Source organism: Chrysemys picta, chromosome 20 (genome assembly GCF_011386835.1).
Source record: "Chrysemys picta bellii isolate R12L10 chromosome 20, ASM1138683v2, whole genome shotgun sequence".
NCBI classification, from domain to species: Eukaryota; Metazoa; Chordata; order Testudines; family Emydidae; genus Chrysemys; species Chrysemys picta.
This window is the reverse complement of record NC_088810.1, coordinates 25,063,618-25,078,963: the sequence shown is the minus strand read 5'-3', so window position 1 is coordinate 25,078,963 and position 15,346 is coordinate 25,063,618. Positions and strand designations below refer to the sequence as shown.

Below are 15,346 nucleotides of genomic sequence, written 5' to 3'. Positions count from 1 at the left end.
AGCAAGCGTGAAAAGGCTGTCAGGAAAATCCCCCTTCCCTGGGTGCCGTGCTCAGTCCCGGCTGCTCTCCCTCAGCAGATACGGCGGGACAGATGGGGCCCAGAGCCGAGCCGTGGATGCAATCAGCCTCCTAGAGAGACTGAAACAACTGGGGCCTCTGGGCTGGGAGAGGCCGTGACTGAGGGAGAACAAACAATGAATAGGTGAGAGAAGGCAAATGGAGTCTCCTAGTTCCCGTCCTACAATACAAGACCCAGGCTTGTCCCGTGGGCAGTTAACCCCAGGTGCACAATGCTACAGGCGAGGGTCCAAGGTCTGACTGGACAGCAAGAACAGCCGGCTGCAGATACCAAGTGCCCTACCCACTAAGTGACGTGCGAGAAATGTTCCCCAATGGCCCCTGCTCTCCCTGAGCCCCACTGCTCTGACCTGGGCTGGCAATCTCAGGGCAGCTCCCCGAGGGCCGGTTCTGGCTGCTGGCCCAGAAGCTGAAGCTTCAACTCATATCCTAGGGCTAGAGCTGCCGGCAGGGCCAGGTTAGGAGCCCAGCAGTTAGGCAGAGTCACTGTGAACCTCTAGGCCAGGCCCCTCCACTTGCGGCTTCCCCGTCCTGGAAAGGGGCAGGCTCTTGCATGCGACACAGCCCTCCGGGGACGGAGAGATGGAATCGGAGCTGGATGTGAAGCCAAAAGGATCCTTCCCGCTGTCTTGGGGGTAGCCAGGGAATTGTGGGGCAGAGCTCAGCAGGGACAGCTTCAAGCCAAGATTCCCTTTCCATGCTGCTTTGTCCTGTGTGCCCCCGTGGGGATGGTCTGCCTGGGTAGAGACTGAGGGCCCAGCGCATTGGTCCACAAGGGCCGAGCAGCCTAGCGCTACGCAGGCTCTGTGCCCAGGGCTGCAGGGGGGAGAGACAGAGAGCACAGACAGATGCCCATCAGGGGGTGCTCCAGGTTTATTAGTGGGGGGCAGACTGCTTGCGACACAGTCTAGAAATCTGGGCTGGTGTTTGTAGCAGCACCGAGATCCGGTCTGAACAGGGCCACTGGGTCCTGCCGGGACACAGAGGCAGTTTGCAGGAATCAGACTAGGCAGTACCCAGCACTGTAAAAAAAGAGTCAGTTCAAGTGATACTGAGACGAGTGAGAACCAAAGCCCTGAGACCAGCGCCTCACTCCTCCTCCTCTTCCTCCTCCTCCATGGCTATTGGCCGGGGGCCAGCAGCCCCAGAAGGGCCCCGCTGGATGGAGACGATCCCGCTGAGGAAGGCATAGCCAATCATCGCCGCCAGTCCCACCAGCACCGACAAGATCTGGTTGCGCCGTTTGTAGGGATCCTCCTCAGACTCAGTCCCTTCGGAGGCAGACATCTTGGGGGTGCTGGACGGGGCGTCCCCTTGCAAGGAAACGACAGGTCAGAAACCCAGACCCAGCTGGCGAAGTGCACCCAGCCCAGAGGGCAGACAGTGGGGGCAGCCTTGTTCAGGGGAGGGAGGGGCACTGCTGCTGGGGAACAGGGTGAACAGGGAATGGTCGGGGCAGGGGTCCGAAAGCAGCAGGGGGATTAAAAAGAGAGCCTGGGGGAAGCTGCCCCTCCTTTTCCAAGAGCCGGACGGGGGGCGCTCCCCATCCTCACTAGACCCCAGTTACAGCCAGCAGGGTGTCAGGAGATGCCCCCACCATGGCCCGACACAGAGCGCTCCCTGTGTTACACCTGGTGGGAAGTCCAGTCCTGTCCCCCTTCCCCCACACACACACAGCAGCCAGGAGTGGAGCAGTCCAGGTGAGCTGAGCTCCCCCCCCAAGGCACTGCCCCACCTCTCCTGATCTGCCGTGGGCTAGCAAGCCTCAGCCTGTGGGCTAGTGGGGGTCTGAGGCATGGTTCAAGCCTGTTCGCATCCTCCCCCATCTTTGTGACCTTGCTTCAGTGATTCCAGTTGACCCCCAGCTTCCCAGCGCCGAAGGAGAGGCTGGAGGCCTGGCTGCTCACCTCCGTCCCAGGGGAAGTAGAGGCTGAGGATGGAGGAGCAAAAGTCACACAGGTTCTGCAGGGACTTCAGGTGCTGCTGCAGTTTCCCGTTGGGCAGCTTGGCTTTCAGGAGAGGCGCCAGATGACTGAAGACGAACGCGTCCAGGGAAGCAGGGCTGCGGCACAGAGAGCTTTGCTAGTGGCTCCCGGCCTCTGCTAGCGCCAGCGGCCCAGGACCCTCAGCACTGGGAACACACGACCCCAGGCTGTAGGAACAGGCTGGCTCAAATTCACACCGTCACTAGGGTCCAACTGTTGTGTGCGCTGGGCATGACCAAATTACCTAGAGCCCTTGAGGCCGCTCCTCTCCCCTGCTACTCCAATCCCAACATGCAGGGAGCAGAGCAGGAGTGCTGGCTGTGGGTGGTGAGCCCAGCTACGCTCATCTTGGCCTGTCCAGCAGACGGTACTGCTGGGAGCTGGGTAGGGCTGCTGGAGCTCACAACTCCTCTTGCAGGCAATCCTGGAGATGCCTGAATGCCAGAGGTGCTGGGTCACCAAAGGCAGGAGGCGGCTTCTCAGCAAGCGCTTGATAAGTGTCTGTCTCCTCTGATTCCTGCTCACCGCAGCTGGTTCTTTGGAAGGGATAAGGAGCATATTCAGCCATTACCGTTTATAGCTTCATAAATTATGAGCCATTAAACATGAAGCAAACAAGGCAGCCGTCTAATGGGCTAAAACTTCCTACGCAGGCCGTGGCTGAAGTGCTGGAACATCTGGTCCTGGCTCTCAGTTTTACGGGAGAGGAAGGGGAACTGTCGGGACGGCAGTGGGAACGGATGGAGCCTAATGGGCTGCAAGAAACTGCCCTCTCCCTGGGCCCTGCCTTCCATTAGAGAGACACTATTCAGCCCAGTTCGCAGCCCCCCTTTCGCTTTAATTGCCTTCGAGGTTTCTCTGCAATACCCAGAGCTCTTTCAAAGGGCTGCCGAGGCCCGTGTCGCAGCACGCCGGGGAACTGCAAGGAGACCTGAGACTTAACGCCAAGAACCCCTCTGCTCCGACGTTCTGCTCCCAGCCATCAGCGCCAGGCAGGGGCGTGAGAGCCACGTGCAGGCAAGTGAGGAAAGAGCCCTCGCTTCCCCCCACAAAGAACGTTTCTCCACGAGCCACTTACGAGTCTCCAAAGAAGAACTTCTGGTCCCCGAGGCGCTGAGACAGGAGCGTCAGGCACTCCCGGGCTTCGCGGTACATCTACGGAGCAGGAGAGAAGCAGCGCTGGTGTCACATCACCTCAGCACACGAGGTGCAGGAGGCATGTCCCAAGACTGAGCTATCTCCAGTCCAAGAACGCCAGCAAAGAGAGCGAAGGTCATCCTTACTGGGAGCAAAGCCACTGGTTGACCTGCCCTTGCCAGCTTCTGCATCACAGCCAGCGACCACAGAGCATTCTGGGGCTGGGCACAAAAGGGTTAAACTCAGTGCCCCCTTGGAGCTGGCTCTGTTCTAATCCAGCGGGAACCAGGAGCCATGCCCAGCGGCTGGGGAAGGGGTGACCCCTCATGTTGCTTCCATCTAGGGCAGGGTGATGGATTCCCAGGAGCCCCAGCCAGCCCTCCCAGCTGCCCACAAGGGTTGCAAGAGCTGCAAACGGAAAGTGCCCGTCACCAGAATCCTTCCCCCCAGAACCAACATGACAGCCGAGCTTAGCTATTCCTCCAGCCCACTCACTTCCTTCTCCAGCTCCTCCTCGTCCTCCAAGCAGCTCTCCCCCCAGACCAGCTGCAGCCGCTCCAGACGCTGCTTGTGCATGCGATTGGGCAGGAAGAAGTTGAGCGGGAAGGGGATGGCTTCCGCATACCATTTCCGCGTGTGCTCCACATAGTTCTTTGCGTCTACCCAAAACGTGTGAATCTACGGCACGAGGACAGTGGTGATCCGCGAGAACTAGTGCAGGGCTGCTTTCTGCAGTGCCCTACGAGACAGCCTGCTACCCCAGACCCCCCCCACCCCCGATCCTCGCACAGCTCTGTCACTGCACCATAATCCCAATCTCCAGCTTCCACCCTGCGGTTCCGGGATCTGCCGATACGCCTCAGTCACTCACTGTGAGGGACCGTCCCCAGAATCCATCTGAATTCTGAACTAGCTCCTCCCATAGCAGTGTTCCGGGAACATTCCCACTGGCCCAGGCGAGCACTCACCAACACGGGCAGCAGCTTCTCCTCTAGCAGAGACACAAAGGCCAGTGTATCTGCCCCTTGTCTCGCAGAGAGGTCGTAGTCAGCATTGTATTTCTACAGAGTAAAGGGAACAGTGTGAGGCCTGGGCTGGAAGTGGCGATCGGGCTCATCCTGTGCTCCAGCCCCCTCCCCATGAACTGCAGAGACAGACACGGCTACGGGGCCCCTGTCTGGGTATTAGAGGCCGGGGGGGAGGGGGTGGGACACTAGCCCCAGGCAAGTTCCCTTCACAGACAGACGCTTTTCCAGGCACTAAGTCCCATGCCTGGGTTTTTCCTAACGCTGATGCGCGGCCGACTCCAGGAGCCTGGGGTCAGAGCTCATCCGCCCGGCTGTTTGCTTTGAGGAGACGTGTTCCCTTTAGAGACCCAGCTTTACCAAAGCTGAACCGTGTTCACGTTAGTCTGGACTTCCAGAGACGCCCCAGGAAGCAGTATCGACGGGCTGGGGGGAGGTGCGTGGACAGGAGCCCAATGCACAGGCCGCCTGCTCCCCTTACATCTTTCAAGGGGAGACTCCGGCCAGCCCTGCAGCGAGCACCGCCTGGTGTGTTTAACCTGGCCGGAAGCCTGTTCCCTTTCAGAGCACACTGGCTGCGGCTGTGCTCGCCTGCGCTGCCGCATGACCCGAAGAGGAAAGCTGGGGCCGAGGCAGAGTCTGGGATGGAGGGTGCAAGCGGCGAAGGAGGGCGGCTCCCGCCTTTCCAAGGAAAGTTGGCACCAGGCCGGCCTATTTCCACCAGAGCCGGGAGCAGCCTGAATAGCGGCGTGGCTGGCACACACCCTGGCGTCTGAAAGCCGCCCGAGTCCCCAGACTGACACTTCCCTCAGGCCTCAAAGGAGCCACTTGTGCTCCTCCCCACAGCTAGCCAGCCCCAGGCAAACCACCCTACTTGCCTCAGCACTTGGGGGCAGGGAAGACAGGAGGGGAAGAACTGAGTCCTCAGACAAAAGTTCCAGACACAGAGCAATTCCGAAGGGTGAAACTAGCACACAGGGACAGAGGGGCTTCTCTGGCGGGGACCCCTGCATCTTCTGCCCTCTCCTCCATGGCCACACAGGGATCCTCTTGTGACAGGGCCACTACAGATGTGCTGCTCGGGGGAGATGGGTCAGGATCTGGGGAGCTGAGCTGGGCTTTGGGCCTTTGGCAGTTCTCACCCCTCTCCTAGTCCAGACTGTCTGACTGCAGAACCAGCCAGATGTCTCTGCATCGGTCCATGGGCAAGGCTCTGTGGCAACTGCGTAACACAATGCTTCCACTGGCTGGGTTTTGCAGACCCTGCTGAGCCCCCTCCCAAGAGTCGCTTCCTACAGGCTCTGGGATTCCCTGCTCACCCATGACTCGGCTTCCCACCCACTGCAGCAAGCCCTTCCGGTTACTTCCATCAGCAACTCCACTCTCAGCTTTCCCCAACTCCCACCCCCTATAGGCCTGAGCCACAGGGGGCACGTGACTGTCTCCTCTGGCTCTGGGGCAGCAGGGCCTGAGTCCATGTCCCCATCCCATACCTGTTTCCTGAGGTGAGTGATGATCTGGTGCATCTGGGAGAGGACACCTTCCTCCTTCGTCTTCAGAGCAGGTAAACACCCTGAAAGCAGAGAAAGGGAATACAGGGGAGACCCTGCCCAGAGCTGCCCCTTCATGGGCCTCCTGCACGCAGCGAGCGCCCCCAGCCCCATCTGCTCTCATTGGGGATCCTGGTGCGGGTGCCAGCATCGCACATGGGTTGCAAGAGACCCCTTTGTTTTCATGTGCCCCAGTGGCGTTCAGGGTTTCCACGTTTGGTCTCAGCCCACGCAGTGACTTCCTTTTGGAAGCCTGAACTGGTCTGGCGTTGAGACTTATTCCAGGGTGAAATGGATTTTGCACATGGACAGCTCGGAACTGGCTGGACTTCACACATGAACTTTCCATGTGGCTAGCCCCTGCTGAGGAGTCTCCAGGCTAGATGTGGCGACAGGATTCAGAAGTAACAAATGCCATGTTGGGCCAGCTGGTCGCAGAGCTCCGCAGAGCTGTCAGCTCTGGCAAGGGTTCTGGGCGGCTCTGACAGCTGAGTTCCAAAAGGGAGAATGTCCCCCCGCCCCGGGGCAGGGCCGTGAAGTCAGGAAAGAGGAGCTGTTTGTTTGCCTGCCTCCTTAAAAAAAATGGGGAAATTAAATGGAAAGCTTTGTTTAAAGGCAGTGCAGCCCAGCAGCCTCAAGGGAAGCTGGGCACCAGCACTCCTCAGTTCTGATATTGGCTGTCCCGCCAGTTTGCCTTGGGCACCTCACCATGCCTCAGTTTCCCCACCTGTAAAAGGGAGATAATCTCTGCCTACTTTCCGGTGGCTTGTGATGGCTCCAATAGCCACCTGTGTGCCACGTGTTTATTTCTATCCCCCACATGCCCCTCCCCCCGTTCTCATAGGTGCCTTTACCTGAGGGACTTCGCCACGGGTTAGTGACCTTGTGAACTTTGAGCGGCGCGCCTGTGAATCTGGCGTAGGTCTGAAGAGAAGCGGAAGAAAGACTCAGACAGAGTCTGTGTACAAATGTGTAACGATGCACGTCTCAGAGTGAGAATGACTCCAGCAGCCAGGGCGCTCAGCTGGATGTGAGACCCCGGTTCCAGTCACGGGGGAACGGCCCCGAACACCCCACAGACCAGTGGTTAGGGACCTCACCTGCCAGACGGGGAGACCCCAGTTCAAATCCCTTCTCCGCGTCAGGGGGACTGAACCCTGGGTGACTAGCTAAAGAGTAGAAGGGGACACCTCCTCCTGTTTCTTGCAAGAAGCAGTGTAGGTGCGCGGCTCCAGGAGAGGGGAGTCCCGAGCAGAGACAAGCGCCTCTCTATGGCCCAGATTCAGGTGCCAAATTTCCTTTGAGCGCCGGGCTTAGGCCAAACCCCGCTCCTTGGCTTTTACTGGCTAGCTAAGGTGGCTTGGCATGTGGATCTGGATGTCAGGCATCGGAAAGGAAACCTGGGGTTGCAAAACCGGTGTCCCTTGGTGGGTCTACCCCGAGGCTTTCTGTGCCTTCCCTCCGCCCAGCATGCCCATGTGCCGGTCCTTCCCCGCGCCCCAGACCCCAGGGGTGCCGGTCCTTCCCCCCCCAAGTCTGCCCCCGGGGGTGCCGGTCCTTCCCCCCCAGTCCGACCCCGGGGGTGCTGGTCCTTCCCGCGCCCCAGACCCCAGGGGTGCCGGTCCCAGTCTGCCCCCGGGGTGCCGGTCCTCCCCCCCCCCCAGTCCGACCCCGGGGGTGCCGGTCCTTCCCCAGTCCGACCCCGGGGGTGCCGGTCCTTCCCCAGTCCGACCCCCGGGGGTGCCGGTCCTTCCCCAGTCCCGACCCCGGGGGTGCTGGTCCTTCCCGCGCCCCAGACCCCAGGGGTGCCGGTCCTTCCCCCCCCCAGTCTGCCCCCGGGGTGCGGGTCCCTGCCCCGCGGAGGGCCCGGCCCGGCGCTCACCAGCACGGCCAGGCAGTCCGGGTCCACCGAGGGCAGCCCCCAGCCCCCGGCCCAGCAGAACAGCTCCATGGGCGCCGCCATCTTCCGCCCGCCCGACCCGGAACCACACGGCCCGGCCGGCCCCGGGCCCGGCTCCTCCCGGCCGGCCGAGCCCCTCCCCCCCGTGCCCCGACCCCCCCATTGCTCCATAGCCCCCCGTGCCCCGACCCCCCCGCACCTCTGTGCCCCTCCCCCCCGTGTGCCGACCCCGCCCCGCATCTCTGTGCCCTCCCCCCCGGGTACCGACCCCCCCATTGCCTCCATAGCCCCCCGTGCCCGACCCCCCGCACCTCTGTGCCCTCCCCCCCGGGTACCGACCCCCCCATTGCCTCCATAGCCCCCGTGCCCCGACCCCCCGCACCTCTGTGCCCCTCCCCCCCGTGCCCCGACCCCCCCTGTGCCGACCCCCCGCACCTCTGTGCCCCTCCCCCCGTGCCCCGACCCCCCATTGCCTCCATAGCCCCCCATGCCCCGACCCCCCCGCACCTCTGTGCCCCTCCCCCCCGTGCCCCGACCCCCCCATTGCCTCCATAGCCCCCGTGTGCCGACCCCCCCATTGCCTCCATAGCCCCCCGTGCCCCGACCCCCCCATTGCCTCCATAGCCCCCCGTGCCCCGACCCCCCGCACCTCTGTGCCCCTCCCCCCCGTGCCCCTGACCCCCCCATTGCCTCCATAGCCCCCCGTGTGCCGACCCCCCCATTGCCTCCATAGCCCCCCGTGCCCCGACCCCCGCACCTCTGTGCCCCTCCCCCCCGTGTGCCGACCCCCCCATTGCCTCCATAGCCCCCCGTGTGCCGACCCCGCCCCGCATCTCTGTGCCCCTCCCCCCCGGGTACCGACCCCCCCATTGCCTCCATAGCCCCCCGTGCCCCGACCCCCCGCACCTCTGTGCCCCTCCCCCCCGGGTACCGACCCCCCCATTGCCTCCATAGCCCCCGTGCCCCGACCCCCCGCACCTCTGTGCCCTCCCCCCCGTGCCCCCGACCCCCCCTGTGCCGACCCCCCGCACCTCTGTGCCCCTCCCCCCCGTGCCCCGACCCCCCATTGCCTCCATAGCCCCCCATGCCCCGACCCCCCCGCACCTCTGTGCCCCTCCCCCCCGTGCCCGACCCCCCCTGTGCCTCCATAGCCCCCCGTGTGCCGACCCCCCCATTGCCTCCATAGCCCCCCATGCCCCGACCCCCCGCACCTCTGTGCCCCAATACCCCAACCCCCCCGTGCGCTCCCGCCCTGAAATGCCCCGCCGCCCCAACCCCCTCATAGCCCTCCCATAGCCCCCCCATTGCCTCCATAGCCCCCCGTGTGCCGACCCCCCCATAGCCCCCCGTGTGCCGACCCCCCGCACCTCTGTGCCCCTCCCCCCGTGCGCTCCCGCCCTGCAATGCCCCCGCGCCCCAATACCCCGACCCCCCCCGTGCCCAACCCCCCCTGTGCCTCCATATCCCCCTGTGCCCCCCTTGCCTCTATACCCCGACCCGCCCGGGCCCAACCCCCCCATTGCCTCCATAGCCCCCCGTGTGCCGACCCCCCGCACCTCTGTGCCCCTATACCCCAAACCCCGCGTGCCCCAACCCCCCTGTGCCTCCATAGCCCCCCGCACCCCTGTGCCCCCCTTGCCTCTATACCCCAACCCCCCCGTGCCCCAACCCCCCCCATTGCCTCCATAGCCCCCCGTGTGCCAACCCCCCGCACCTCTGTGCCCCTATACCCCAACCCCCCGTGCTCTCCCGCCACAACCCTGAAATGCCCCCGTGCCCCAATACCCCAACCCCCCCATTGCCTCCATAGCCCCCCGTGTGCCGACCCCCCGCACCTCTGTGCCCCTATACCCAAACCCCCTGTGCCCTCCCGCCACACCCTGAAATGCCCCTGCGCCCCAATACCCCGACCCCCCATTGCCTCCATAGCCCCCCATGTGCCGACCCCCATACCTCTGTGCCCCAATACCCCAACCCCCGTGCGCTCCCGCCCTGAAATGCCCCCACGCCCAAATACCCTGACCCCCCCATTGCCCCCTTGTGCCAACCTCCCGCACCTCTGTGCCCCTATACCCCAACCCCCCCCGCCCTCCCGCCACACCCTGAAATGCCCCCGTGCCCCAATACCCCCAACCCCCGCATTGCCTCCATAGCCCCCCGTGTGCCGACCCCCCGCACCTCTGTGCCCCTATACCCCAAACCCCCCTGTGTCCTCCTGCCACACCCTGAAATGCCCCTGCTCCTGACCCCGCTGCACCCCAATACCCTGTGCCTCTGTGCCCCCCTGTGCCCCAATACCCCGACCCCCCTCCGTGCCCCAACACACCCTGTGCCTCCATAGCCCCCCGCACCCCTGTGCCCCCCTTGCCTCTATACCCCAACCCCCCCGTGCCTCCATATCCCCCATGTGCCGACCCCCTGCACCTCTGTGCCCCCCGTGCCTCAATACCCTAACCCCCGCGTGCCCTCCCGCCACACCCTGAAATGCCTCGTGCCCTGACCCCCCCTGCGCCCCAATACCCTGTGCCTCTGTGTCCCCCGTGCCCCAATACCCTGACCCCCCGTGCCCCAACCCCCTGCGTCCCAATACCCCGACCCCCTCCGTGCTCCAACCCACCCTGTGCCTCCATATCCCCCTGTGCCCCCCTGTGCCTTTATACCCCAACCCCCCCCATGCCCCAATACCCTGACCCCCCTGTGCCCCAACCTACCCTGTGCCCTACCGCCACACCCTGAAATGCCCCCCGAGCCTGACCCCCCCCCGCGTCCCAATACCCCAACCCCCTGTACCACCATGTGCTGACCCCCCACGCCCCTGCACCCCATACCCCGACCCCCCCGTACCCTGGTGTGGCCGACCCCCTGCGCCTCTGTGCCCCTATACCCCCCCGTGTCCCAACCCACCCTGTGCCCCAATACCCCAACCCCCTGTACTCCCATGTGCCGATCCCTCGCGCGTCTGTACCCCCCATACTCTGACCCCCCCGTGCCCCGACCCACCCTGTGCCATACCGTGTGCCAACCCCCCGCATCCCTGTACCCCAACCCCCCGTGCCCCCATTCCCCCGTGTGCTGACCCCTGTGCCTCTGGTGCCCCTATACCTGACCCCCCCCGTGCCCTGACCTTCCATGTGCCTCCGTACCCCCTGTGTGCTGACCCCCTGCACCCCTACACCCCAACCCCCTGTACCCCCATTCCCCCCGTGTGCCAACCCCCCGCACCTCTGTGCCCCTATACCCCCTGAGCCTGATACCCCTGCACTTTCCCTGTGCCCTGCCAGCCCGGGAGACCCGAATCCCCACCATCACCCCCTTGCAGAGACCTGCTCATGTCTCTCTCCCCAGCAAACCCTGCAACTCTTTCTCTCAGCCCCTATGTGACGAACTGGGCCTGTTCTCACTGTGGTCTGTGAATGCTGACAGGGGATAGTCTGCATTGGAGGATGGGATCTGCCCGAGGGCGCATACCTGAGTGTGTAACATGAGAACCCAGGAAGGGGTTGAAGGCCAGGTGACTCCTGAGCCCGGGAAACTGAACAAAGGCTGTGGGAGGGGTCGCTGAAGGCAGAGTGCTGGAAGCAGGCTGGAGAGATGGCTGGGAGACAGAGATGGCTCTGACCCCCCCGAAGGGGGTGGGCTGGAGTGCCCTGGGACCCCAAGCTGGACTTAACTGAGGGGGGTCTGTTGTCTGTGCCTGCAAGACCTGTCTTGGACTGTATTCCTGTCATCCAAATAAACCTTCTGCTTTACTGGCTGGCTGAGAGTCATGGTGAATCGCAGGAAGCCGGGGGTGCAGGGCCCCTGAGTCCCCCAATACTCCGTGACAACTGGTGGCAGCGGTGGGATCTACTGCACCCCGTGGACGGCGCTTCCTGCAGTAAGTGACCTGGGGAGCAGTAAAACGAAGGGGGATTGACGGGGACCAGGCCTGCTGAGAGTGGGAGAGAGACGGTTATTACCCCTGGAGTGTGTGACCAGCGAGAAGGACTTTTGCAGTAACAGGGTCCCCCGGGGGGGATCGCAGCGAGTGGTCCCAGGGGCGGAGGAGTCTGCAGCTCGACCCTGGCAGAGAGGTGGTGACCTCGAGAAGGGCTGGCACACTAGGGGGCCCCCCTGGGAACTGTGGGGAGCTGTGAGCACACAGGCCGGTGAGTGGCCAGCAGGAAGATGTATGCCAAGCGGCTTAAGAGCGACCTGGTGGAGCTGTGCAAGCAGAGGCGGCTGCGCATTGGGAGGCTCACCAAAGAACAGCTCATTGCCCAGCTGGAGGCGGAAGATCGCGCGAATGAACTGATCCTGTGTCTCAGGGAAGCAGCCTGGCAAATGCAGCGCAGGCACCAGTGTCTGTCCCAGCTGGGAGTGGTCAGCCGGCTGCTGAGGGCTTCCCGAGACCCCTCCTTCCTATGCCTAGGGGAAGGGTGGGGAGGAGCCCAGCAAATACCGAAGGCGCTGTGACCCCCCCGGCCAGCAGGGGATCCCCCCGGCGAAGCCCGCCGGCCAGCAGAGGATCCTCCCGGTGACGTTCGGCATCCGTGGAGCGAATTGGCTGGAATGGGAGAAAGAGCTAAAACTGAGAGAGCTGGAGGATCGTGAACGACAGAGACAGCATGAACAGGAGGAGAAAGAGAGACAGAGACAGGAGAATGAGAGACAGAGACAGCATGAAGAGAGACAGAGACAGGAGAATGAGAGACAGCGTCAGCATGACCTGGAACTGGCGAGATTGAAGGGCAGCGAACCCCCGGCTGCGGTGAGTGAGGGGGGACCCAGGACTGCACGGAGCTTTGAGAAGTGCATCATGGCCCCATACAAGGAGGGGGAGGACATGGATGACTTCCTGGAGGCCTTTGAGACGGCCTGCGAGCTGCACCGGGTTGATCCCGCGGACAGACTCCGGGTCCTTACCCCCTTACTGGACCCCCCAAAGCCGTGGCATTGTACCGCCAACTGGGAGAGGCAGAGAAAGGGGACTACGAACTATTCAAAAGGGCCCTGCTACGTGAGTTTGGGCTGACTCCTGAGATGTACCGGGAAAGGTTCCGGAGTCAAGATAAGACCCCTGAGGTCTCATATCTGCAACTAGCCGTCCGCATGGAAAGATACGCCAGCAAGTGGGCTGGTGGGGCCCAGACGAAGGAGGACCTGATTAAACTGCTGGTACTGGAGCAACTGTATGAGCGGTGCCCATCCGACCTGAGGCTGTGGTTGGTGGACAGAAAGCCAGAGAACCCGCGACACGCCGGCAGCTGGCTGATGAGTTTGTAAAGAGCCGGTCAGGGGGTGGCAGGGAGGAGCCCCAAAGGAACAGGCCCGCCGCGATGCAGAGAGAGAGTCACCCTGGGACCTCCCAAAGGGGGAATATGGGGAATCCCCTCCCACGGGAATGCCCAGCATCAGGGACAACCGACCGGCTCGAGGGGGACCCACGGGACCTGAGCTGCTATTACTGCGGCCAAAGAGGCCACGTTCGGGCCCAGTGCCCCAAGCTCAAGGACAGACTGAGCAGACCGAACCCGCACCGGGTTAACTTGGTAGAGGCCCAGACGGACGAGGGGCAGGTCTTCCCACGCAAGAGGGGCTGGCAGCTTATCAACTGCTCAAGAGAGAGAAGGGCCCCCGGCCAGCTTCTCTGGGGGGCCAGATGCTCCGGATTCAAAGTTCTCCGTTTACAGGGTTGGCGCGGGGCTGTCCCTGCGGAGCGAGTGCCTTGTTCCCCTGGAGGTGGATGGGAAGAAAGTTTATGGATACTGGGACACGGGCGCAGAGGTGACACTGGCCCGGCCCGAGGTGGTGGCCCCAGATCGGGTGGTGCCCAACACCTTCCTGACCCTGACCGGGGTGGGCGGGACCCCATTCAAGGTTCCCGTAGCGAGGGTACACCTGAAATGGGGGGCCAAGGAGGGCCCCAAGGACGTGGGAGTGCACCACCATTTGCCCACTGAGGTGTTGATGGGGGGGGACCTAGAGGACTGGCCAAGCAGCCCCCAGACCGCCTTAGTTGTGACCCGCGGTCAGAGCCGGCGAGGGGCACTGCGCCCTGGCCTTGGGGGGGGTGCCTTGCCTGAGGCGCAGGACCCTAACCTGGTGGGGAGGGAACGCCCAGGGACACGGCTCAGGGAGGCTGCAGCTTCGGACCCAGCGGGCGAGAAAGAGCAGGTGGCCATCCCTGTCCCAGCTGCTGAGTTCCGCCGAGGTGCAGAAAGATCCCCCCTTGCGGAAGATAAGGGACCTGGCCGACCTCAATGCGGTACAGACCATGGGACGAGGTGGCCGGAAAAGGTTCCTGTGGGAGAAGGGGTTCCTGTACCGAGAATGGGCTCCCCCAGGGAAAATGGAGTCAGGGGGGATCAGGAGGCAGCTGGTGGTACCCCAGAAGTATCGCCGCCAGCTGCTGTGCCGGGCCCATGACATTCCCCTCTCAGGGCACCAGGGAACCTGGCGTACCCAGCAGAGGCTGCTACGGAGCTTTTACTGGCCTGGGGTCTTTGTTACTGTCCGACAGTACTGCGGATCCTGTGACCCCTGTCAGAGGGGGAGGAAGGCCTGGGACAAGGGGAAAACAGCTTTAGGACCCTTGCCCAGCATAGAGGAGCCTTTCCGGAGGGTGGCCAAGGTAAAAAGGGCGGCTCTAAACCAAGAGAGCCCAACGCACAGACCTCCAGACTGGAGCGCTGGGAGAAGACCACAGCCCAGTTGGAGCCCCAGAGGTATGGGGGTGGGAAAAGGGCACAGGCCGCATAAACCTTCCCACATGCGAACTGCGAGTGCCATCAAGCACCCCCAACCTAAGGGGGGGCGTGAAACTGGAGGGGCCTGGTGTAATTCTCACCAAGGAATGGGAGGGATGCGGGGGCATCCATGGGAACGGGGGTAGGTTTGAACTTCCCCGGGTCACTGGCTAAAGTGACCCTGCTCAGTTCGGTCTCGAAGGGGGGAGAGATGTGACGAACTGGGCCTGTTCTCACTGTGGTCTGTGAATGCTGACAGGGGATAGTCTGCATTGGAGGATGGGATCTGCCCGAGGGCGCATACCTGAGTGTGTAACATGAGAACCCAGGAAGGGGTTGAAGGCCAGGTGACTCCTGAGCCCGGGAAACTGAACAAAGGCTGTGGGAGGGGTCGCTGAAGGCAGAGTGCTGGAAGCAGGCTGGAGAGATGGCTGGGAGACAGAGATGGCTCTGACCCCCCCGAAGGGGGGTGGGCTGGAGTGCCCTGGGACCCCAAGCTGGACTTAACTGAGGGGGGTCCTGTTGTCTGTGCCTGCAAGACCTGTCTTGGACTGTATTCCTGTCATCCAAATAAACCTTCTGCTTTACTGGCTGGCTGAGAGTCATGGTGAATCGCAGGAAGCCGGGGGTGCAGGGCCCTGAGTCCCCCAATACTCCGTGACACCCTATATCTCCAAAGGACCTGCCTGTCTCTCCCCGGGGACTTCCAGCGCTGGGCCATGGAGCATCTTCTCTCAGCATTGCAAATTCCAAGGACGAATTATTTGTGGAATCTGTGCAGAATGGGTCTGAATGTGCAGCGAGTCATAAAAGAGTTGGAATGTCTTAGCTAGTCCCCACATCATAAACCTGCCACCCCGCCCTGTATGGGGCGGCTGGTAAAAGCTGCTGGGGAGTGGGGGGGAGATTGCAGAAGGATAGATGGTTGGGGGTTGGTTAAAG

At 62.9% G+C, this 15,346-nt stretch overlaps 1 protein-coding gene across 2 annotated transcripts; it reads right to left on the bottom strand.

Annotated features, from left to right (window-relative positions):
- Window positions 1-934: 934 nt before the first annotated feature.
- MTX1 (metaxin 1) lies at window positions 935-7,815 on the bottom strand. Of its 2 annotated transcripts, XM_065574252.1 has the most exons (8): window positions 7,659-7,815; window positions 6,631-6,700; window positions 5,720-5,799; window positions 4,170-4,262; window positions 3,697-3,879; window positions 3,143-3,219; window positions 1,987-2,141; window positions 935-1,392 (listed from the first exon to the last, which is right to left on the bottom strand). In XM_065574252.1, exons 1-8 carry the CDS (start codon window positions 7,737-7,739, stop codon window positions 1,169-1,171), a joined length of 963 nt encoding a protein of 320 aa, XP_065430324.1. In that variant the 5' UTR covers window positions 7,740-7,815; the 3' UTR covers window positions 935-1,168. The 2 variants fall into 2 exon arrangements, with proteins under 2 accessions (XP_065430324.1, XP_065430325.1); XM_065574253.1 differs by lacking the exon at window positions 3,697-3,879.
- Between the last annotated feature and the right edge of the window lie 7,531 nt (window positions 7,816-15,346).

Excerpts from the sequence above, each read along its gene's own strand:
- MTX1 (XM_065574252.1), bottom strand. The coding sequence starts at position 7,739 with ATGGCGGCGCCCATGGAGCTGTTCTGCTGGGCCGGGGGCTGGGGGCTG. Across the intron at positions 6,701-7,658 it reads CGGACTGCCTGGCCGTGCTG|ACCTACGCCAGATTCACAGG; the intron begins GTGAGCGCCGGG and ends GCTTCTCTTCAG. Across the intron at positions 2,142-3,142 it reads AAGTTCTTCTTTGGAGACTC|CCCTGCTTCCCTGGACGCGT; the intron begins GTAAGTGGCTCG and ends TCTGTGCCGCAG.